At 40.4% G+C, this 26,108-nt stretch overlaps 1 protein-coding gene across 4 annotated transcripts in view; it reads right to left on the reverse strand.

The window, feature by feature from the left end:
• The window catches only part of LOC128694411 (OTU domain-containing protein 3), a 255,633-nt gene that overhangs the window by 28,995 nt on the left and 200,530 nt on the right, over window positions 1–26,108 (reverse strand). For all 4 annotated transcript variants that reach the window (XM_070097989.1, XM_070097990.1, XM_053784517.2 and 1 more), the window contains one exon: window positions 14,464–14,636. In XM_070097989.1, coding sequence (XP_069954090.1) covers window positions 14,464–14,636 — 173 coding nt within the window. The remainder of the gene's footprint in view (window positions 1–14,463; window positions 14,637–26,108) is intronic.

Below are 26,108 nucleotides of genomic sequence, written 5' to 3' on the forward strand. Positions count from 1 at the left end.
GTGATCTGGCAGAAGACATAGTCACTTGTCAACCCCTTGGCTACGTTGGATCGTCTGACCACAAGGCTGTTTTTACGACACTTAAGATCCCAACAGAACGAGGTGAGGAGTCCACACGCACAACCTGGCTATGGGAAAGAGGTAATTGGCCAACCCTTTGCTCTGAGCTCGCCACCACCGACTGGAATGCTCTTCTCCAAGGGGATGTTGACAACCAAGTGAAAGCCTTCACTGGACACATCCTTAATCTACACCAAGAACACATTCCTCACTGGCAATATGTGACAAAGCCTACAGATTAGCCTTGGTTTGGCTTTCGTTGTAGAGAGGCTGCTACTGCTAAGTACAAAGCATGGCGAAGGTATAGGAGACATCCTACCACCTATAACAGGAACTTGCACATGCAAGCCTGTAGGCATATGGGTGATGTTCAAAAGTGGGCCATTGCTAAATGGGAGGTGGACACTAAAATAAAGTTAGCATCAGGTAGGGTACGCTCCAAAACCTGGTGGTCCCTGGTCAAGGACAGACAAGGTTATCTGCCTGATGAACTTATTCCACCTCTAAATCGACAGGATGGGACCACCTCTACTAGTAGTCAAGAGAAGGCGGACCTTTTTGCTGAACACTTTGCTACCAAAATGCAAGTTCCTGATCCAGCAAGGGACCCTCCTTGGCTAGCTGCAAGAACTGTGTCAAAACTGTCAGTGGTGACAATAAGGCAGGAGGAGGTGCATTTCCTACATGAATAGCTTGACCAAGAAAAGGCTGTGGGCCCAGACAAGTTGAGCCCAAGATTGTTGAGAAGATGTGCAGACCAGCTAGCAGCACCTCTAACTCGCATCTTTCAGCATTGCCTAGTACAGTGTAAATGGCCCTCTCTATGGAAAGAGGCAAATGTAGTCCCTGTTCACAAAAAGAAGAGCAGAGCAGAAATCAGCAACTACAGACCAGTGTCACTCCTGTCAGTCACTGGTAAGATCCTTGAGACAATAATCTCAAGACAAATGACAGAGTTTTTTGACTACCACTCACTACTTTGTGATCGTCAATATGGCTTCAGGAAAGGTTACTCTGTTGCTGATCTGTTGTTAAACCTCTCCACTAAGTGGCACCAGTCACTGGATGAATCCAAAGTCAGCTGTGTGGTAGCACTGGACATTGCTGGCACTTTCGACCAGGTGTGGCACCAGGGCCTCTTAGCAAAACTTCAAGCACTGGGAATTGCAGGCTCTACGCTATGTCTCCTCAGTGATTACCTTCATGGTAGATCTCTAAGTGTAGTTCTCAATGGAACGGAATCAGCAAGACATCCTATTGGGGCAAGTGTTCCACAAGGAAGCGTGCTGGGTCCATTGTTATGGAATGTCTACTTCAACGACCTTCTTCATCTCATCCCAGAATCACATGCATATGCAGACGACTGTACACTGACATTCACTTACCCAAGAGAAGAAATGCCAGCTGCTCTAAGCTACATCAATCACCAGCTGAGAGCTATATCAGCTTGGGGAAATAGATGGCAAGTAACATTTGCACCTGAGAAAACGCAAATGATGATCGTCTGTAGGCACCATGATGGTAATGCTGGTGCAGTAGTAAGGATGAATGGGAGGATGTTGGCACCTGGAGAAGAAGTTGATATCCTTGGGGTGAAATTTGACTCCAAACTAACCATTAAGAACCATGTTGTAAATCTTGCAAACAAGGCAGCCAGGAAGCTTACAGCACTTCGCCGTATCTCCCATCTGCTTGACAGTAGGGGTTGCAAGATCCTGTACGAGGCACAAGTACGCTCGCACCTTGAGTATGCTCCACTTTCTTGGTTTGCCTGCACCCCCTCTCATCTGCGACTGCTTGACAGAGTAGAGAACAGAGCAAGACGTCTCATCTCTCGCCTGGACCCATCCTGGATAGATCTGTCATTTCAGCAGAGCCTTCAACATAGGAGGGATGTGGGTGGCCTTACTGTTATGTACAAGGCCAATATTGTCAAAATACCACACTTGGATCCACTTCGAGGACAGCGTGAAACAAGCTTTTATGCCACAAGATGGGCAGAAAGCAGCAACTTCACTCTGGCTGTACCCTTCTCCAGAACATCACTCCATCTGAGATCATACATACCCAGGATGACTCGAGTATGGAACACATTCGTACAGGATAATGATGTCAACGAGATAAAGTCAGTTGATCAAATGAAAATGCTGGCCCACAGATGGCTCCAACTTCATCCTGTTTCCAACTTGTATGTCTCATAACAATAAAAATGCTTTCAAATGAGCTGATGTAGGTAACAGCTCTTAGCCTGCCAATAAAGTTAGGAATCCTTAACCTGTAAATAGCTGTCAATAAAGCTAGGGATCCTTAACCTTGTCAAACCCTGTGTAAAAAAAAAAAAAAAAAAAGAGAGGGAGGGAGGGAGAGAGAGACAGACAGACAGACAGTTAGCCAGCCAGCCAGCCAGCCAGCCAGCCAGCCAGCCAGCCAGCCAGCCAGCCAGCCAGCCAGCCAACCAGCCAGCCAGCCAGCCAGCCAGCCAGCCAACCAGCCAGCCAACCAGCCAGCCAACCAGCCAGCCAACCAGCCAGCCAACCAGCCAGCCAACCAGCCAGCCAGCCAGCTCACTTCCGTACTACTCCCACTGCCTCCCCCCCGTTACTGCCTATCCCCACCACTCAGACTGCTGGAGAGTGAGGTATTCCTTAGCTTGGCTTAGTTGCAAACGTGCACTGAATTACCACTCCCACAATGCAATGCGGGTGCATAGATTTTTTTCCTACTGAGCACACTTACCACATAGACTCATTCTATCACATGTACACTTATCAGCTCTCTCCTGCTCAATTTGAAGGTGATAGAATTTATGAGTACTAGTACGTCAATAACCCTGGTGCATAAGCCGTACTAGTACGTCAGAAACCCTGAAAGGGTTAAAGGAGGAGTTTGGGATATTGGCAGTTTGAAGGGATATGTTGTGTATCTTTATATGTATATACTTCTAAACTGTTGTGTTCTGGGCACCTCTACAAAAACAGTAATTATGTATGAGTGAGGTGAAAGTGTTGAATGATGATGAAAGTATTTTCTTTCTTTTGGGTCACCCTGCCTAGGTGGGAGACAGCCAACTTGTTATAAAAAAAAATAGTAATAATAATAATTATAAAATATACAGTGGAACCTCGGTTTCTGTGATTAATCCATTCTAAAAAGTCTGATAAAAACCAAATCGTACGAAAACTGAAGCAATATTTCCCACAAGAAATAATGCAAATCCAATTAATCCATTTCAGGCACCCACAGATATTAACCCCTTGACTGTCACAACCCCAAATCCTGAGGTGTCTCCTGGTATCACAAAATTAACCCTTTGACTGTCGCAACCCCCAATCCTGAGGTGTCTCCTGGTGTCGCAAAATTTCAAAAAAAAAAATTATTTTTTCTTATGAAATGATAGAGAATCTTTTCCCGATTGTAATGACACCAAAAAAAAAAAACAAAATTTGATGGAAAACTGATGGAATTATGCTCTCACGAAGTTAGCGACCTCAGCGATATTTACAAATCGGCGATTTCGCCCACTTTGAGCCCTATTTTCGGCTAATTCCATTATTCCAGTCAACCAAACTCATAGATATTTCTTCACAACTCCATTTTTCCATCGATTGAGTACAAGAAACTGCCCATTTACCGATTTCAACTACCCAATAAAATGGTCAGAAATTTGCAATTTGGCCAATTTCACGAAAATTAAAAAATATGACAATTTCAAAATAAGGACCAGAATGAACAATGCAGACATTCCTGGCTCTAAAATAACATTTTCTTTGTTCATCAGTCATGTCTCCAGGCCCCTCTGATATTACTCTTGCTTTTTATTTTGAAATTTTATTCAAACAAAAAACAGAAGACTTACTATTATGCAGAATACTGCAATACTGTAATAATTGTAAAAATTACATCAACCCATTCATGACTGCATATTAGAATGGCTATTTGGACATTTATTGGACAATGACATCATTTGTTTACTTTTGAACATCGGCAAAAATCAAACATTTCCCGTACTTTGTGCTCCATTTCCAGGTTCTTTTTATAGTAAAATTAATCAAAATCACCTCTATTTCTATAATATAGTTTCCATTCTATCAAATGAGACCAAGAAAATGCGAATACAACCACAAATACTATACAAAAATAGTCCACAAACTCGGCATCTTAATTAAAAAAAATGGTCGGAGTTTTTTTTTTCTCATTATGCACTGCGTGCTCCAGGATTTTTTTTATATGGTGCACACTGACCACACAGACCCATTCTCTCACATGTGGACCTACCAGCTTTCTCCTGCCTGATTTGAAGCCGCTAGAATTTATGAGTATATATACATCAAACACGGTACCTCGTAAACGTATATATACGGCTGCGACAGTCAAAGGGTTAAAAAAAAAAAATTATTTTCTTATGAAATAATAGAATCTTTTCCCGATGGTAATGACACTGAAAGAACGAAATTTGATGGAAAACTGACAGAATTACGCTCTCACGAAGTTAGCGACCTCAGCGATATTTACGGATCGGCGATTTTGCCCAATTTGAGCCCTATTTTCGGCTAACTCCATTGTTCCAGTCGACCAAACTCATAGCTAATTCTTTAGAACTCCATTTTTTTCTATTGACTGAGTACAAGAAACTGCCCATTTACCAATTTCAACTACCCAATAACGTGGTCAGAATTTTGCAATTTGGCCAATTTAACAAAAATTAAAAAATATGACAATTTCAAAATAGGGTCCAGAATGAACAATGCAGACATTCCTGGCTCTAAAATAACATTTTCTTTGTTCATCAGTCATGTCTCCAGGCCCCTCTGATATTACTCTTGCTTTCTATTTTGAATTTTTATTCAAACAAAACACAGAAGATTTACTGTTATGCAGACTACTACAATATTGTAATAATTGTATAAATAATGTCAACCAATTCATGACTGCATATTAGAATGGCTACTTGGATATTTATTGGAAAATGACATCATTTGTTTACTTTTGAACATCGGAAAAAATCAAACATTTCCCCTACTTTGAGCCCCATTTCAATTCAATTCAATTGAAGTTTATTCTCTATAATGGTTACAATGTGGGGTTTACGGGTTTTGGGTATTTTGTGGTTTACATGTTATAAAATACTAATTACAGAGGGGGCCACTAGGACACCTAGCATGGCTAGGCATTTCAAGCAGACTTAGATTAATTCTTAACATCAAATCCTTACAGATTATGGTATTAAGGCTAAGTGACTACATCATAATTTGTGAGTTTAGCAATGTGAATGCTTTTGTTTTGGCACAATACAAGGTGTCTATATTGGAGTATTATAGGCAAACTCATGACTAGTTAGGATTTAATATTTTAAGATTAAGATTAGTGTTTCTGGGTTTATAGTCAGTGGGTGAGCGAGTGTAATTGTGAACCACCAGGTGGTTATCATGTAGTTAGTTGTCGGGGTGGATCAGGGAGATAAGATATTTTCTAACTGTAGTTTTGAAAGTGATGAATGTGTCTGCAGTTCTAGAGTTTTCAGGTAGGGTGTTCCAGATTTTAGGTCCTTTGAAATACTTTGAATTTTTGTAAAGGTTTAGTCAAACACGGGGAATGTCATAGAGATGTTTGTGTCTGGTGTTATGCCTGTGGATCCTGTCACAACTATCAAGAAAGTGTTTTAGGTCAAGGATAATATTGGAATTTAAGGTCCTGTAGATATAGATTGCACAGTAGTAAGTGTGGATGGTCTGAACAGGGAGTAAGATTAGATCTATGAAGAGTGGGGGGGGTGTGTTGCCAGGGATGGTATTTAGTGATTATTCTTACTGCAGCTTTTTGTTGGGTTATTATTGGCTTTAGGTGTGTTGCTGCAGTTGAACCCCAAGCACAGATAGCATAGGAGAGGTATGGATATACAGTGGTCCCCCGCTTTTCGTAGTTCCCGGCAATCGTAAATTTCGCCAATCATAGGGTATTTTCGTATAAACATGGACTCGCTTTTCATAGGTTGACTCGCGAGGGAGGGAAAAGGAAAGAAGAGAGGTTATTGTTTGGAAGAGAAATCCCCTTCCATAAGAACTTCAGGTATCAAGGCCCTATCCTGGATTACTTTCCTACTTTGTCTTCTACTGGCAGTAGGACCAGCTTGAGAGTCACTGTACCCCTGTCACACAAAAAATCTGCCCAGAGAGGTCTGTTTCTGGCATCTCTAAGATTCGCCTAAAATGGGACAAGGCACTGTAATTAAACATGTTGCAAACACAGCTTGCAACAGCTTTGTTAGGGCGATATTTCTCCACAAAACTTTGCAACTCATTCCACTTTGCACATATGTCCTTAATCACTGAAGAAGGCACATTCTCCCTTCTCTCTTCCTCCTCCTCGGAAGCAATTTCCTCAGCTGTGGTTTGTTGCTGTTCCAGATGAAGGTCTTGCAGCTCTTCAGTGGTTAACTCTTCCCTGTGGTCATCCATCAACTCTTCCACATCCTGGCCACTCACATCCAACCCCATGGAATTCCCCAAAGACACAGTAGATTCCACAACAGATGTAGAGTCGTCAGGGTCAGCCTCAAACCCTTCAAAATCCTTTTTGAGGACACATTCTGGCCACAATTTTCTCCAGGCAGACAGTCACAAATGCATGGGATGCTTTGTGTGGGCACAGGAGTGGTCGAGTCACACGGACACATTTGGTACAGACCATTTTCAACTTAATGAAAACCGAGCAGATATACGAAAACTGGAACAAAATTTCGACAAAAAAGTCGTCAAAAACCGAATCCTACAAAAACTGGGGCATACGAAAACAGAGGTTCCACTGTAATGCAATAATAATGTTAAAAATGCATTACTATTAAACTGTCCAAACATAGATCTGCGTTCACTCACGTAGCGCTCCAAACGTAGATCTACGTTCACTCGTACAGTGCTACAAATGTAGATCTCCGTTTCATTTTACATGCAATCAAATGTAAAAAAAAAAAAAAAAAACAAGTACAGTGGACCCCCGGTTATCAGCTGGTTTGGTTATCAACCAACTCGGTTATTGGCCAGTTTTTTGGCGCCGTTCGCTCGGTTATCTGCTGTTTGGGATGTGTCCATCCGCTGGCCGGGACCGCTTGCCCATCAGTTTGGCTTTGTCTCTCGGTGGCTGATGAAGCTTCTGCTTATACATCCGAACATTTTGCTTATTTCCCATTGTAGTTTGTGTTATTTTTGCAGTGCAACTGTGAAATAAGTAACCATGGCTCCAAAGAAAGTTCCTATGGTAAAGAAAGTGAGAAACACCATGGAATTTAAGCATGAAGTGATAGAAAAGCTTGAAAGTGGTATGAAGGTGGTGGAACTCGCCAGGATGAACAGCAAGAATAAATCAACAATTACATTCATCCTGGCAAAGAAAGAACAAATCAAAGATACTAATGTTGCAAAAGGAGTAACTTGTCTAACTAAACAAAGGCCACCAATAATGGAAGAGATGGAAAAGTTATTATTGCGGATTAAGGAAAAAGAATTAGTGGGAGATAGTGTTATGGAGTCTATTGTTTGTGAGAAGGCAAGGCAGTTGCATGAGGATCTTGCAAAGATAATGCCTGGAACATGTGTTGCAGTTTGTGAATTTAGGGTCAGCAAAGGATGGTTTGATAGATATAAGAAGCATAGTGGCATACACAGTGTTGTAAGGCATGGTGAGGCTGCAAGTTCTGACAATTGTGCGGCTGAAAAGTATGTTCACGAATTCCAGGACTATGTAAAGCCTGAAGGATTCGAGACCCAACAAGTGTTCAATTGTGACGAAACAGGCCTGTTTTGGAAGAAAATGCCACACAGGACCTAAATTACCCAGGAGAAAAAGGCACTACCAGGAAACAAGCCTATAAAAGATAGGCTTACTGTTTTGTTGTGTGGTAATGCTTGTGGGGATTTCAAAGTGAAGGCTTTACTCGTGTATCATTCAGAAAATCCCAGTGTTGTCAAGAAAAACAATGTCATGAAGAATAGATTGTGTGTGATGTGGAAAGCTAATTATAGGGCATGGGTCACAAGGCAAATTTTCAAAGAGTGGGTTAATGATGTGTTTGACCCAAGTGTGAAAAAATACCTTCCTTCTGGAAAAGAAATTGCCATTCAAGTGCCTCCTGTTACTGAACAATGCTCCTGCACATCCTCCAGACTTGGAAGACCAAGTGTTTAGGGACTTCAGTTTTATAAAAGTGAAGCTCTTGTCTCCTAACACCACTCCTCTCCTCCAGCCCATGGACCAGCAGGTCATTTCTAACTTCAAAAAACTCTACACAAAAGCAGTGTTTCAAAAGAGCTTTGAAGTGACGTCAGACACTCGGTTGACCCTAAGACAGTTCTGGAGGAATCACTTCACTATCCTCCATTACATAAGCCTTATAGGTAAGGCTTGGGAGGGAGTGACTTCCAGGACTTTGAACTCTGCTTGGAGAAAACTGTGGACAGATTGTTTCCAAGAGAGGGATTTTGAAGGGTTTGAGGCTGACCCTGACCCTGTGGACTCTATTGTGGCACTGGGGAAGTCCCTGGGGTTGGAGGTGAGTGGCAAGGATGTGGAAGAATTGGTGGAGGACCACAGGGAAGAGCTAACTACTGAAGAGCTGCAAGAGCTTTATCTCGAACAGCAACAGACTGCAGCTGAGGAACCTGCTTCAGAGGAGGAGGAAGAGGGAGTGAAGGAGGTGCCTTCTTCAGAGATTAAAGAGGTGTGTGCAATATGGACTAGGGTGCAAGCTTTTGTAGAGAAACACCACCCTGACAAAGTTGAAACAAGCCATATCTGCAACATATTTACTGACAAAACCCTGTCTCACTTCAGGGAAAGCTTAAAGAGATGCCAGAAACAGAGAGCACCCTGGACAGTTATTTTGTCAGACAGGGGTCCAGTGACTCTCAAGCTGGTCCTAGTGGCATTAAAAGACAGAAAGGAAGTAACCCCAGAGAAGGCTTTGCTACCTAAAGTCTTTATGAAGGGGGATTCCCCTTCCAAACACTAACTCCTCCCTCTTTCCTCCTCCCTATCTTCCAGAAGCCAGCATTAGCCTTCAATAAAGGTATGTAATACTTACATAATTGTTAAAAAAAATTTTTTTTTGTGAAATTGAAAGAAATTTGAAATATTTCTTTTCATATGCCAAAAACAAGGCAAATACCACATCTAGTATCAGGCCCTTGCTCAGACAGGATGGGACTTACACAGATGACAACAAGGAAATGAGTGAAATACTGAAATCCCAGGATGATTCTGTGTTTAGTGAGCCACTAATCAGTCGGAAGATCGAGAATCCAAATGATTTCTTCATGAATGAGCCTCAAAACTCCATCAATATATGCCAGATTTCCGACATTACCCTAACTCCGATAGACTTTGAAAAAGCCATTGACAACATGCCCATGCACTTAGCCCCAGGCCCAGACTCGTGAAACTCAGTGTTCATTAAGAACTGCAAGAAAACCCTTTCACATGTCCTAAGTATATTATGGAGAAGGAGCTTAGACATGGGTGAAATTCCACAGTCACTTAAAACAACAGATATAGCCCCACTCCATAAAGGTGGCAGCAAAGCATTAGCTAAGAACTATAGACCAATAGCTCTAACGTCCCACATCATAAAAATCTTTGAAAGAGTGCTAGGAAGCATGACTGCAAACCACCTGGATTCCCAAAAACTGCACAATCCATGGCAACATGGGTTCAGGGCAGGTCGCTCCTGCCTCTCACAACTACTGGATCACTATGATATGGTCTTGGATGCACTGGAAGAAAAACAGAATGCAGACGTAACATCCCCAGACTTTGCAAAAGCGTTTGACAAGTGTGATCATGGCATAATAGTGCACAAAATACGTGCTAAAGGAATAACTGGCAAAGTGGGGAGATGGATCTTCAACTTCCTAACCAATTGAAAACAAAGAGTAATGGTCAACAGAGTTAAATCAGAAGCTGCCACAGTGAAAAGCTCTGTTCCACAAGGCACAGTACTCACCCCCATCCTGTTCCTCATCCTCATATCAGACATAGACAAAGATGTAAACCACAGCACCATGTCATCCTTTGCAAGCGATACTAGGATCTGCATGAAACTCATCTATCGAGGACACGGTTAACCTCCAAGAAGATATAAACCATGTTTTTCAGTGGGCAACGGAAAACAATATGATGTTCAGTGAGGACAAATTCCAACTACTCTGTTATGGAAAACTGGAGGAGATAATAGCTAGAACAGAGTATACTAGAAACTCTGGCCATACAATAGAGCAGAAAAATAATGTATAGGACCTGGGAGTGGTAATGTCTGAGAATCTCACTTTCAAGGATCACAACAGTGCCACAATCACAAGTGCAAAGAAAATGATAGGATGGATAATGAGAACGTTCAGAACATGAGATGCCAAGCCAATGATGATCCTTTTCAAATCACTTGTTCTCTCTAGGCTGGAATACTGCTGTACATTAACATCTCCATTCAAAGCAGGTGAAACTGCAGATCTAGAGAGTGTACAGAGAACCTTTACTGCATGTATAAGTTCTATCAAGCACCTCAACTATTGGGAACGCTTGGAAGCACCTGACTTGTGCTCTCTGGAACGCAGGAGAGAGAGATATATCATAATGTACACTTGGAAAACCCTAGAAGGAATAGTCCCAAATCTGCGCACAGAAATCACTCCCTACAAAAGTAAAAGACTAGGCAGGCGATGCAAAATACCCCCAATTAAAAGTAGGGGCACCATTGGTACACTAAGAGAAAGCACCACAAGTGCCCGGGGCCCAAGACTTCAACAGCCTCCCACCAAGCATAAGGGGAATTACCAATAGGCCCCTGGCTGCCTTCAAGAAGGAGCTGGACAGATACCTAAATATATGCTTCAATGTAAACACTTGATCTACACATCCCCTACCCACTCTAAAACCTCCTTGCTCATCCGCAGTCCTACATACTGTCTTACCTTTAATTCGTTCAATAATAACCCTACAGTACACTTTTCCTGGTATACTCAGTAAACTTATTCCTCTATAATTTTTACAATCTCTTTTCTCCCCTTTCCTTTATATAAAGGGACTATACATGCTCTCCGCCAATCCCTAGGTACCTTCCCCTCTTTCATACATTTATTAAACAAAAATACCAGCCACTCCAACACTATATCCCCCCTTGCTTTTAACATTTTTGTCATGATCCCATCAGTTCCAGCTGCTTTACCCCCTTTCATTCTACATAATGCCTCATGCACCTCTCCCACACTCACATCTTGCTCTTCTTCACTCCTACAAGATGGTATACCTCCCTGGCCAGTGCATGAAATTACCACCTCTCTTTCCTCGTCGACATTAAAAAGTTCCTCAAAATATTCTAGCCATCTATAGCAGATGGATCTATAATTTCCTCACAAACAACACAAAGAGTAGTAGTCAACAGAGTAAAGTCTGAGGCAGCGACGGTGAAAAGCTCTGTTCCACAAGGCACAATACTCGCTCCCATCTTGTTTCTCATCCTCATATCTGACATAGACAAGGATGTCAGCCACAGCACCGTGTCTTCCTTTGCAGATGACACCCAAATCTGCATGATAAGTGTCTTCCATTGCAGACACTGCAAGGCTCCAGGCGGACATCAACCAAATCTTTCAGTGGGCTGCAGAAAACAATATGAAGTTTACCGATGAGAAATTTCAATTACTCAGATATGGTAAACATGAGGAAATTAAAACTTCATCAGAGTACAAAACAAATTCCTTCCACAAAATAGAGCGAAAAACCAACGTCAAAGACCTGGGAGTGATCATGTCGGAGGATCTCACCTTCAAGGACCATAACATTGTATCAATCGCATCTGCTAGAAAAATGACAGGATGGATAATGAGAACCTTCAAAACTAGGGATGCCAAGCCCATGATGACACTCTTCAGGTCGCTTGTTCTATCTAGGCTGGAATATTGCTGCACACTAACAGCACCTTTCAAGGAAGGTGAAATTGCTGACCTAGAAAATGTACAGAGAACCTTCACGGCATGCATAATGGAGATAAAACACCTCAATTACTGGGAGCGCTTGAATTTCCTGAACCTGTACTCCCTGGAACACAGGCGGAAGAGATACATGATTATATACACCTGGAAAATCCTAGAGGGACTAGTACCGAACTTGCACATGAAAATCACTCACACCGAAAGCAAAAGACTCGGCAGACAATGCAACATCCCCCCAATGAAAAGCAGGGGTGTCACTAGCACGCTAAGAGACAATACAATAAGTGTCAGGGGCCCGAGACTGTTCAACTGCCTCCCAGCATACATAAGGGGGATTACCAATAGACCCCTGGCAGTCTTCAAGCAGGCACTGGACAAACACCTAAAGTTGGTACCTGACCAGCCGGGCTGTGGCTCGTACGTTGGATTGTGTGCAGCCAGCAGTAACAGCCTGGTTGATCAGGCTCTGATCCACCAGGAGGCCTGGTCACAGACCGGGCCGTGGGGGCATTGACCCCCGGAACTCTCTCTAGGTAAACTCCAGGTAATACCTCCATCTCCCTATCCACTAACTCCCCTACTCTGTTTTTAACTTACATACCCATTCATTCCCTAGGCTTTCTTAACCTGTTTAACTCACTCCAAAAATTTTTCTTATTTTCATTAAAATTTCTTGACAGTGCCTCTCTCACTCTATCATCTGCTCTCCTTTTGCACTCTCTTACCACTCTCTTCACCTTTCTTTTACTCTCCATATACTCTACTCTTCTTATAACACTTCTGCTTTGTAAAAACCTCTCATAAGCTACCTTTTTCTCTCTTATCACACCCTTTACTTCATCCTTCCACCAATCACTCCTCTTTCTTCCTGCACCCACCCTCCTATAACCACAAACTTCTGCCCCACATTCTAATACTTCATTTTTAAAACTATTCCAACCCTCTTCAACCCCACTACTCATACTTGCACCAGCCCACCTTACTGCCAATAGTTGCTTATATCTCACCCGAATTTCCTCCTCCCTTAGTTTATACACTTTCACCTCCCTCTTACTTGTTGTTGTCATTTTCCTCTTGTCCCATCTACCTCTTACTCTAACTGTAGCTACAACTAAATAATGATCCGATATATCAGTTGCCCCTATATAAACGTGCACATCCTGGAGCCTACCCATCAACCTTTTATCCACCAATACATAATCTAATAAACTACTTTCATTGCGTGCTATATCATACCTTGTATATTTATCCTCTTTTTCATAAAATATTTATTACTCATTACCAAATCTCTTTCTACACATAGCTCAATTAAAGGCTCCCCATTTTCATTTACCCCTGGCACCCTAAATTTACCTACTACTCCCTCCACTACATTTTTACCCACTTTAGCATTGAAATCCCCAACCACAAGTACTCTCACACTTGGTTCAAAATTCCCCACACATTCACTCAACATTTCCCAAAACCTCTCTCTACACTTCTCTCTTCTCCAGGTACATATAAGCTTACTATAACCCACTTTTTACATCCAACCTATATTTTACTCCACATAATCCCTGAATTAATACATTCATAGTCCCTCTTTTCCTGCCATAGCTTTAGAGAGAATAAACTTGATTTGATTTGATTTTGTATTTGATTCTCCATAATTTAATTGCACTCTTCTCCCCAACCCCTTCTATAAATATATTAAACAACTATGGTGACATTACATATCCCTGTCTAAGGCCTACTTTTACTTTTATTTTTACTTAGGTTTATTCATCAAGTTTTTCCTTAGGCCTAAAGTACATAACACACACTGTTTTTACAATGGTCTTGAAGACACACACATGTTATGAGCATGTAAAAAGTACATGTGTAGATCTGACCCAGAATAGCCCAATAAAGTCAAACACTTGATTTATTACACTTGTTTACATTCAAGTAGACCTACTAGGGAAACCAACACACACTACACATTTCTAGATCAACCAATGACATATACAATGTATGATGATTCATTTTATGTGCTAAACACATATGGATCATACCTACAATGTAAAGTTTCAAAAACTATTATTGTTGACAAAATAAAAATGAAAATTTTGTGTAAAGAACACAATCTTACTTTATCATATATTCTTCACTCTAAACGGAGCATTTTTGAATAGTGCTTATTACATGACTGTTACCCCATGCAATAAAAGAGGTCCTACTCTCTACAACTGAGCAGGTTCCCCAAAGAAAGCAATGGACCCCCCTTTCCAGTAATGGTCATTCATGTAAGATCATGAAATACATATTTCAGATTTTACATGTTTCCTGCATAAAAACACACAACAATCCAAGTACATTATCAAAAATGAAGGGTTGTCTCCTTTTTATCACCATCAAATGAGTTCATTTATAAAGGAATAAACTTATTAATATAAAGTGTGTGCTGTACCTGCTGTGTACGTAAGCGTTGTTGAATCTTCTCTTGTGGAGTCTTTTTCTGATAGCTTGGGTGAATGGCAGGTACTAGAGGGGCTGCAGCAGTCTCCCCAAACAAGCGTGTCCCTGTACCATTTGGGCTCCAAAGACTATTGCTGCTGTTTGAGGTAGTTTGTGGATATTCTCCTAAATGATCAAAAGAACAATTCATTATTAGGCAAAAAAAATATAATAAAAAATGTATTTCTAGTAACATGTAAAAAAACTAAAAGGTAAGTTAGGTTGGAATAAATTTTATTTAAATCCTGTTGTTCTGATCAAACATGACATGTGTAATAGAACAATTAATATATTTACCTTCTGAATGGCAAACACACACACATGAACTTTTTTACAGGCATCATAATGATAACTGGCATGCATGATAGCACCTTTCACTGTTTCATCTCTCTGAATTAAAACTGCTCTGAAACTGTGGAGAATCTTCTTTTCTCAGGGTAAAGACACCAAAAATATGAAATTCGATGGAAAACTTACAGAATTATGCAGGTGCAAAGTTAGTGGTCTAGGTGACTTTTACACTGACAATTTTGCCAACTCTGATTCCTTATTTTAAGCCAATTCCATAGCACAATATCGCCAAATTCTTAGCTATTTCAGTAGTGTGTCTTCCATTCTATTGATTGACCACAAGAAACTGCCCACTCATCTATCAAACCTACCCTATAATGTGTAAGGAAATCAGTAATTTGGCCAATTTTATGGAAAATTTAAGAAATTCCAATTTAAAAGCAGTTCAAAGTAAACACTGTAGGACAAAGTAGCTTGAAATTGAGCTCAAAGTAGCAGAAACATTCGATTTTTGCCAATATTCCAGGGAATGGGTGAGGCCTCCCTACAACAACCAATGGAACCCTTGTATGTATCTATTCCAACACCTAGTCATGTACCATCATTCGTTTCCTTCCTGCCAGGTACTCCCTGATGCATTGCAGTGCTTTTTCTTCTATTTCTGCCTGCTCCTCAAGGTTTTTACCAGTTTTTTGTGTGGTATTGTGTCAAAAGCCTTCTTATAGCTCAAGAAAATGCAATCTACCCATCTCTCTCTCTCTCACCTGTCTTACTTCCGTTACCCTGTTGTTAAACTCCAGTAGGTTTGTGAAAAGGGATTTCCGATCCTTGAAGCCCTGTTGGTTGTCATGTATGAACCGACTTCTTTCTAGGTTCTCCACCACTCTTCTCCTGATCATTTTTTTCATAACTTTACATATTATACTTGTCAGTGACAACGGTAAATAGTTTAATGTTGCCTGTCTGCCTCCTTTCTTAAAAACTGGGACTATATTTGCTGGCTTCCATACCTATGACAGGTGTCCTATTTTGATAGATTTGATGAAGACTGTTATTAGTGACACATGGTGACTCTGCTCCCTCTCTCAGGACCTAGAGAGAGATATTAATGGTCCCACTGCCTTTGAGCATGTGTGTGTGTGTGTGGGTAGGGGAGGAGGGTCACAAATTGGTTTCAGTACTTGAGATGAAAGCAAAGAACAATAAGGCACAATACCATGACAAGATTTGACATAAAATGACAAGATACTTCGAGAAAAAAAAAAAAAAACATAGTTCATCATATTCAGTGGACCCTCGTTTTTCACAATTAATTCGTTCCAGGGAGTGCAACTATTATCGAAACTGATGATTTGCGAGTCCATTTTCCCCACAAGAAATAATGTAAATCCAATTAATTCGTTCCAGACATCCAGAAGTATCAACAATTTTTTTTTTTTACCTTCAAGATAGATTTACATGCACAAAAGAATGAACATTCAACATGACAGTTACCTTTATTGAAGGCTGTTGTTGATGAATGGAAGACAGAGAGGAGGAGAGAGGGAAGAGAGGTTATTGTTTGGAAGGGGAATCCCCCTCCATAAGGACTCAAGGTCACTTCTGGGGTCACTTCCCTATCTTAAATATAGATTTACATGCAGAAAAGAATGGCAAATAAATGTAAAGCACTAATAAAATGTATAAATGAACATTTAACATCACACTTACCTTTATTGAAGACTCTTGTTGGTGCATGGAAGACGGTGCAGAGGGAGGGGAGGCAAGTTTATTGTTGGAGAATATGACACTAATATCAACTCTACGGCTTATTTATCTATCACATTTCAACTAATATGATATAATAAACAATGTTAATAACATAGAAACATGGAATATACTCTAGAATGAATAAAATAAGTCATTATGTATGAAACAAGAGGTGTTCTGTTGCTGTTTTAGATGTACATGTATAAGGGCCACTGATAGCATAAGCCGTCCATAATGGTGGTGAAGCAGCAGCTGAGGTGGCGGTGTTTTCTGTAGCCCTATATAACTCCAACAACATTGAAGGAGTTAGTAGAATTGCAGAATCACTGAAGAAGGCACCCTCTACCACCATCACAACCACTACCACCCTCTACCACTATCACAACCATTAGCACCATCACTACCACCCTCTACCACTATCACAACTACTACCACCATCACTACCACCTTCTACCACCATCACTACCACCCTCTACCACTATCACAATTACCTGGAGTTTACCTGTAGAGAGTTTCGGGGGTCAACACCCCCGCGGCCCGGTCTGTGACCAGGCCTCCTGGTGGATCAGCCCCTGATCAACCAGGCTGTTGCTGCTGGCTGCACGCAAACCAACGTACGAGCCACAGCCCGGCTGATCAGGAACTGACTTTAGGTGCTTGTCCAGTGCCAGCTTGAAGACTGCCAGGGGTCTGTTGGTAATACCACCCTCTACCACTATCACAACTGCTACCACCCTCTACCACTATCACAACTGCTACCACCTTCTACCACTATCACAACTGCTACCACTCTACCACCACCTCTTTCGTATTTTTCTACAAACTTTTTCTTAAATTATGTGTTTCTCACATTCTTTACCAAAGGTATGGCACTAGAAGCTTTCTTTGGAGCAAAGGTGACTTATTTAGCAATTGCAGGCACTAAAACGAATGGAATACTATTATGAAATGTATCGTATGAACTTGTGGGATCATGATTAACTTCCTTAGGGTCTACTACTATACTAACAGTGGGAGTGCCAGAAATAAGACAGACAAGCTAAGATTAATTGTATGTGCAGCAAGCATAGATATTTCAATAAGAGCCCTGGTTCAACCGAAAGATACAGAAATGCCTGCTGGATACCACATAAAGGGTTATAAATTATTCTATGTTGACAGAGTCAACAGGAAGGGTGGTGGAATGGCAATGTATGTTAGAAAAAGTTTAAACTGTTGCATTAGACCAACCAGACTGTGATGGATATGTGGGGTGGTGGGCCTCCAGCACCAGCAGCCTGATTGACCAGGCTAGTGCCAGATAAGCCTGGCCCATGGCCAGACTCCAGGAGTAGAAAGACACTCAAAACTCATCAAAGGTATATTAAAGATAAAGGAAGACAAGATATAATAGTGGAAGTAACAGACAATGAATCTATTTGGCTACAGTTTCTCAATGGACACAAAAAGTTAATCCTGGTTGTAATTTACAGACCCCCAAACCTAGATATGGAACACGGTAACCTTTCAGTGTTGGTCCTGTTATATCACAGCTTTGAAACCAGTGTCCGTCCTGTAATATGACGCCATCAGCTCAGCTCACTCGGATAAGCTGTGAGTGATAAATTTGGGCCTAGAGATGAGAGAATGGGTCAAAGTGGTAAGTGTGCACCATACAAAAAAAAATCCTACAGCATGCAGTGCATAAGAAGAAAAAAAACTGATACCATGTTTTTGGTTTAAAACAGCGACTTTGTGGGGTATTTTCATATGGTTTTTATGGTTGTATTCTTACTTTCTTGGTCTCATTTGATAGAATGGAAAATATGTTACAGAAATAGAGATAATTTTGATTGGTGCTCAGGACTGAAAGTAGCTTAACCCTTAAACTGTCCAAACGAAGATCTACGTTCGCATGCGTAGTGCTCCGACCTTGATTTTCCCCATTTGAAAGCATGTAAAAAAACGTAGGTCTACATTCGTACCCCCTCGCATGTGGATGTAGATCTACGTTTGGACAGTTCAAGGGTTAAAATTGAGCTCAAATTAGTAGAAATGTTCAATTTTTGCCAATGATCAGGAGTAAATAAATCACGTCAGGCGTCCAATACACGTCAACTGGTGGGTTTAATATGCGTTCATGAATGCACTGATACTATTTATACAATTATTACAATAATTCAGTAGTCTGCATAACAGTAAATCTTCTATTTTTTATAGGAGTAAAAATTCAAAATGGAAAGCAAGTGTAATATAAGAGGGGCCTGGAAACGTTACTAATGAAGAGGGAAAATGTTTCTTTAATGCCAGGAATGTCTCCATCGTTTATTCTGGACCCTATTTTGAAACTGGCATTCCTTCAATTCTGTGTGAAATTGGCCAAATTACCAATTTCTGATCACTTTATTAGGAAGTTGAAATAGGTAAACAGGCATTTTCTTGTACTCAGTCAACAGAATAAAATAAGTATGTACAAGAAAACTGTATGTATGTATAAGTATGTACAAGGTAGTAGGTAGACAGCAACCACCCAGGGAAGTACTACCGCCCTGCCAGATGACTGTGAAACAGAAACCTGTAACTGTTTTGCATGATGGTAGGATTGCTGGTGTCTTTTTCTGTCTCATAAACATGCTAGATAACAGGGATATCGTGCTACTCCTACTTACACTTTGGTCACACTTCACACACACGCACATGAATATATAAATATGTACATCTAGGTTTTTCTCCTTTTTCTAAATAGCTCTTGTTCTTCTTTATTTCTTCAATTGTCCATGGGGAAGTGGAAAAGAATCTTACCTCCGTAAGCCATGCGTGTTGTACGAGGCGACTAAAATGCCGGGAGCGATGGGCTAGTAACCCCTTCTCCTGTAGACATTTACTAAAAAAGAGAAGAAGAAAAACTTTATAAAACTGGGATGCTTGAATGTGCGTGGATGTAGTTCGGATGACAAGAAACAGATGATTGCTGATGTTACGAATGAAAAGAAGTTGGATGTCCTGGCCCTAAGCGAAACAAAGCTGAAGGGGGTAGGGGAGTTTCGGTGGGGAGAAATAAATGGGATTAAATCTGGAGTATCTGAGAGAGTTAGAGCAAAGGAACGGGTAGCAGTAATGTTGAAGGATCAGTTATGGAAGGAGAAAAGAGAATATGAATGTGTAAATTCAAGGATTATGTGGATTAAAGTAAAGGTTGGATGCGAGAAGTGGGTCATAATAAGCATGTATGCACCTGGAGAAGAGAGGAATGTAGAGGAGAGAGAGAGATTTTGGGAGATGTTAAGTGAATGTATAGGAACCTTTGAACCAAGTGAGAGAGTAATTGTGGTAGGGGACCTGAATGCTAAAGTAGGAGAAACTTTTAGAGAGGGTGTGGTAGGTAAGTTTGGGGTGCCAGGTGTAAATGATAATGGGAGCCCTTTGATTGAACTTTGTATAGAAAGGGGTTTAGTTATAGGTAATACATATTTTAAGAAAAAGAGGATAAATAAGAATACAAGATATGATGTAGGGCAAAATGACAGTAGTTTGTTGGATTATGTATTGATAGACAAAAGACTGTTGAGTAGACTTCAGGATGTACATGTTTATAGAGGGGCCACAGATATATCAGATCACTTTTTAGTTGTAGCTACACTGAGAGTACAAGGTAGATGGGATACAAGGAGAATAGAAGCATCAGGGAAGAGAGAGGTGAAGGTTTATAAACTAAAAGAGGAGGCAGTTAGGGTAAGATATAAACAGCAATTGGAGGATAGATGGGCTAATGAGAGCATAGGCAATGGGGTGAAAGAGGTATGGGGTAGGTTTAAAAATGCAGTGTTAGAGTGTTCAGCAGAAGTTTGTGGTTACAGGAAAGTGGGTGCGGGAGGGAAGAGGAGCGATGATGTAAAGAGAGTAGTAAGGGAGAAAAAGTTAGCATATGAGAAGTTTTTACAAAGTAGAAGTGATGCAAGGAGGGAAGAGTATATGGAGAAAAAGAGAGAGGTTAAGCAATGTAAAAAGAGAGCAAATGAGAGAGTGGGTGAGATGTTATCAACAAATTTTGTTGAAAATAAGAAAAAGTTTTGGAGTGAGATTAACAAGTTAAGGAAGCCTAGAGAACAAATGGATTTGTCAGTTAAAAATAGGAGAGGAGAGTTATTAAATGGAGAGTTAGAGGTATTGGGAAGATGGAAGGAATATTTTGAGGAATTGTTAAATGTTTATGAAGATAGGGAAGCTGTGATTTCATGTATAGGGCAAGGAGGAATAACATCTTGTAGGAGTGAGGAAGAGCCAGTTGTGAGTGTGGGGGAAGTTCGTGAGGCAGTAGGTAAAATGAAAGGGGGTTAGGCAGCTGGGATTGATGGGATAAAGATAGAAATGTTAAAGCAGGTGGGGATATAGTTTTGGAGTGGTTGGTGTAATTATTTAATAAATGTATGGAAGAGGGTAAGGTACCTAGGGATTGGCAGAGAGCATGCAAAGTTCCTTTGTATAAAGGCAAAGGGGACAAAAGAGAGTGCAAAAATTATAGGGGGATAAGTCTGTTGAGTATACCTGGTAAAGTGTATAGTAGAGTTATTATTGAAAGAATTAAGAGTAAGACAGAGAACAGGATAGCAGATGAACAAGGAGGCTTTAGGAAAGGTAGAGGGTGTGTGGACCAGGTGTTTACAGTGAAACATACAAGTGAACAGTATTTAGATAAGGCTAAAGAGGTTTTTGTGGCATTTATGGATTTGGAAAAGGCATATGACAGGGTGGATAGGGGGGCAATGGGGCAGATGTTGCAGGTGTATGGTGTAGGAGGTAGGTTACTGAAAGCAGTGAAGAGTTTTTACGAGGATAGTGAGGCTCAAGTTAGAGTATGTAGGAAAGAGGGAGATTATTTCCCAGTAAAAGTAGGCCTTAGACAAGGATGTGTGATGTCACCGTGGTTGTTTAACATATTTATAGATGGGGTTGTAAGAGAAGTAAATGTGAGGGTCTTGGCAAGAGGCGTGGAGCTAAAAGATAAAGAATCACACAAAGTGGGAGTTGTCACAGTTGCTCTTTGCTGATGACACTGTGCTCTTGGGAGATTTTGAAGAGAAGTTGCAGAGATTGGTGGATGAATTTGGTAGGGTATGCAAAAGAAGAAAATTAAAAGTGAATACAGGAAAGAGTAAGGTTATGAGGATAACAAAAAGATTAGGTGATGAAAGATTGGATATCATATTGGAGGGAGAGAGTATGGAGGAGGTGAATGTATTCAGATATTTGGGAGTGGACGTGTCAGCGGATGGGTCTATGAAAGATGAGGTGAATCATAGAATTAATGAGGGGAAAAGGGTGAGCAGTGCACTTAGGAGTCTGTAGAGACAAAGAACTTTGTCCTTGGAGGCAAAGAGGGGAATGTATGAGAGCATAGTTTTACCAACACTCTTATATGGGTGTGAAGCATGAGTGATGAATGTTGCAGCGAGGAGAAGGCTGGAGGCAGTGGAGATGTCATGTCTGAGGGCAATGTGTGGTGTGAATATAATGCAGAGAATTCGTAGTTTGGAAGTTAGGAGGAGGTGCGGGATTACCAAAACTGTTGTCCAGAGGGCTGAGGAAAGGTTGTTGAGGTGGTTAAGACATGTAGAGAGAATGGAGCGAAACAGAATGACTTCAAGAGTGTATCAGTCTGTAGTGGAAGGAAGGTGGGATAGGGGTTGGCCTAGGAAAGGTTGGAGGGAGGGGGTAAAGGAGGTTTTGTGTGCGAGGGGCTTGGACTTCCAGCGGGCATGCGTGAGCGTGTTTGATAGGAATGAGTGGAGACAAATGGTTTTTAATACTTGACGTGCTGTTGGAGTGTGAGCAAAGTAACATGAAGGGATTCAGGGAAACCGGCAGGCCGGACTTGAGTCCTGGAGATGGGAAGTACAGTGCCTGCACTCTGAAGGAGGGGTGTTAATGTTGCAGTTTAAAAACTATAGTGTAAAGCACCGTTCTGGCAAGAAAGTGATGGAGTGAATGATGGTGAAAGTTTTTTCTTTTTCGGGCCACCCTGCCTTGGTGGGAATCAGTCAGTGTTAATAAAATAAATAAGGAAACTGGCTATGAGTTTGGTTGACTGGAACAATGGAATTGACCCAAAATAAAGCTCAACAAATGTTTCAAAGGGAGATTTTAATTTCTTCTTCTTCTTCTTCTTCTTTCAATGCACTGGTCATATCCCATTGAAGCAGGGTGGCCCAAAAGAAAAACCAAAGTTTCTCTTTATGAATTTAGCAATGCATACAGAAGAAGGGGTTACTAGCCCCTTGCTACCAGCATTTTAGTCGCCTCTTACAACACACATGGCTTATGGAGGAAGAATTCTGTTCCACTTCCCCATAGAGATAAGAGGAAATAAACAAGAACAAGAACCAGTAAGAAAAAAGAAAACCCAGAGGGGCGTGTATGTACTACATGCTTGTACATGCGTGTGTAGTGTGACCTATGTGTAAGTAGAAGTAGGAAGACGTACCTGAAATCTTGCATGTTTATGAGACAGACACCAGCAATCCTACCATCATGTAAAACAACTACAGGTTTCCATTTTACACTCACTCGGCAAGACAGTAGTACCTTCCTGGGTGGCTGCTGTCTACCAACCTACTACTTAGGAGATTTTAATTTAAGCCAAATCAATTAGAGCAATCTGAGAGGAAATTTTGAGTTTAGAGACTTTCTAGATATGGTTCAGGACAGTTTTTAAAACAGCTTATTACAAAAGCAATGAGAGGAAAAAAACAGCTTGACCAGTCAGGTTATATCAGTCAACTTTTCTGAGATAATCCCTTAGCTTCCTAAAATTGGATGCACAAAAATCAGGGACCTTAACTTGAATAGAGATATTGAATGTGAGTGATCTGTGATCACTTTCTCCAAGTTCATCAACCTCAAGATTATTAAATACAGGCTTCTTGTTAGCAAGAACCAAGTCAAGGAATCTCTAATTAGCAATCTTGAGGTTAATGAGTAACCTGAAGAAAGTGATCACAAATCACTCACTTTCGTTATCTCATGGAATTACCTTAAAAACTCTAATAACTAAAATTAAGATCCCTGATTTCTGTGAAGCAAATTTTACGGAGCTAATGGATTATCTCAGTAAAATTGATTGGTGTGACCAGACTGGTGATTATCCTGTGGGTCAGGTAGGTGGAAATTGTTGCCAATACAGTAAGGCCCCGCTTTACGGCGTTTTGCCTTACGGCGTTCTGCTAATACAGTGATGTCAAATTATGACCAAAATTTGCTATATGGCAAGCGGTCTTTCAAATACGGCGCCCCCCACCCGGTTTGTTTACATTTTCCGTGACCACAGCTATTATGTCAGGAAACTTTCCAAAATTTCAAGTGTTTTCAAGTCACTGCATATTTTATATGTACTCTGATAATTATATTTATGTGTACCTGTACCTAAACATACTTACACACTGTGCTGGTGTGCAGGTACACATTAAACGCTAAGTCTCTCTCTACTCACGATGCCAATACTATGTAATAATCACTCTTGGGCACACTAAATGTCTTATTTTACATCAATATAATAAGGCATTTTCATTAATCCATCTATGATATTTTCCTCAAAATTATATATGAAACCCATTACATAACATATAAACATGATACAGACACTCACAGAATAAAAACTGATGTAAATATGAGATTTGTTTACAAAGCAGCTGTGTAGGTAGTGTCAGAAGAATTACGTTTTCTCTAGTCAAACACCGGGGGGTAACTGTAGAAAAATATTCTTTTCGTATGCCTTTACTCTATGTATAGCAAATCATGACCCTTGTGGGTTTAGTGCTTTTTATAATAAATAATATTAATAATAATAATAATAATAATTATTATTATTATTATTATTATTAATATTAATAATAATAATAATATTATTATTATTATTATTATTATTATTATTATCTTCATTCACTCTAAAAATGGTGTGTTGCTGTTTGTTTATTCTGAACTAACTTGTACAACTTGTACACAATGTAAGAGTATTTGTATTGTGAGGTAATTATTATTATAATAAAAAAATATTGAGGTAAATGTTTTACAAACTCTTACAAATGGACATGAATGAACTAAAAGTAGACACATATTAATACGCATTTATTTCACCCGATCAAGTGATTGTCCACTACCTGTTCAGTTTGTGTTCTTACATTGTCTCAACTCTGTATCTCGTTCTCTCTCTCATTTACTCTTTCGTTAACTAGTTGGCTCTCATTGATGATGGCGTCTAAGGTTAGCTGTAATAAAAAGAGAAGTCGTAAGCCTCTTGCTTTAAGTGCCAAGTTAGAGGATGGTGTGCCATTCTGATTTTATTCAATAAACACCCTGCCACTCACCTCTCACACATTAATATTAATATTTTAAGGTAAGTAATAAGTGTACTCTGTGTGTATCTTACCTTTTATTGTGTTTAATGCCTATTTCTATTGCTAACTTAATATAAGTTAGTGTAAACTTCTTGTCTGGCATTTATTGCATATTTTATGTGCTCTGATAATAATACTTGTGGAGCTGTGGTAGCCGGGCGGAGGGACAACATTACATTTTCTTTGTTCAGCCATCAGAGAAAACGTGTATGAATCTGCGTTTGGCCCAGCCACTCCCACACTCCGCTTTTGTTTACAATTTTCGGCATGAATTATTCATTACTTCTACCTTCGTTTATGATGGCATCTAAAGGTAGTTGTTAGAAATGATTAAATTCAGTGAACAAGGCATGTCGATGTTAATAATATGGCTCTGGGCCACAGTGTAGGTAGCTGGTAGGTGTAGCCCAGGCGGGCTACCTACCGGCTACACCTACCGGCTACCTACACTGACTTTATACAAATAAATACTACTCACCTCTCTTCCTATATTAAGACTACACATATTTTAAGGTAAATAATGAGTGTACTGTATGTGCATTTTACCTCTCTGGAATGTTTTAAATATCGTATATTAAGTATGAGACGGGGAGCCAGTGCTACCTACACCTGGGCTACCTGCACCTGACTTCCTACAAATAAGTACTACTCACCTCTCTCCCTACATTAAGATTACAAATACTTTAAGATAAGTAAGGAATTTACTGTGACTGTATTTTATTTTGTGTTTTTAATGCCTAGTTCTATTACTAACTTAATATAATTTAGTGTAAACTTGTTGTCTGGCATTTATGTGCATTTATAAATGGAAAAAATGGAGTTCTGCCTTCCGGCGATGTCTGCTTTCCGGCGACAGCCTGGAACCTAACCCGCCATATAAGTGGGGCCCTACTGTATGACATTTTTCAATGACTAGTTCAAGCTGCCCAGGCTACATTTGCTCCTAAAAGGGAAACCCCACAAAACAAAAATGACCCTTAATGGATAAACTTCAGATTAAAACTTCTCATAGGTCAAAAGAGAGGAATTCACAGGTAAATCAAAAGAAGAAAGGGACACTTCAGAAACAATATATAGGTCTCCCTCAACATTCATGTTTTCAGCTTTCACGGGCTTCACACACTCGCGAATTCCCAACCACCAAATTCCCAGCCGCAAAATCATATTTAAGTTTCCCGCCACCTGCGAG

This window comes from Cherax quadricarinatus, chromosome 60 (assembly GCF_038502225.1).
Source record: "Cherax quadricarinatus isolate ZL_2023a chromosome 60, ASM3850222v1, whole genome shotgun sequence".
In the NCBI taxonomy this organism is placed as follows: domain Eukaryota; kingdom Metazoa; phylum Arthropoda; class Malacostraca; order Decapoda; family Parastacidae; genus Cherax; species Cherax quadricarinatus.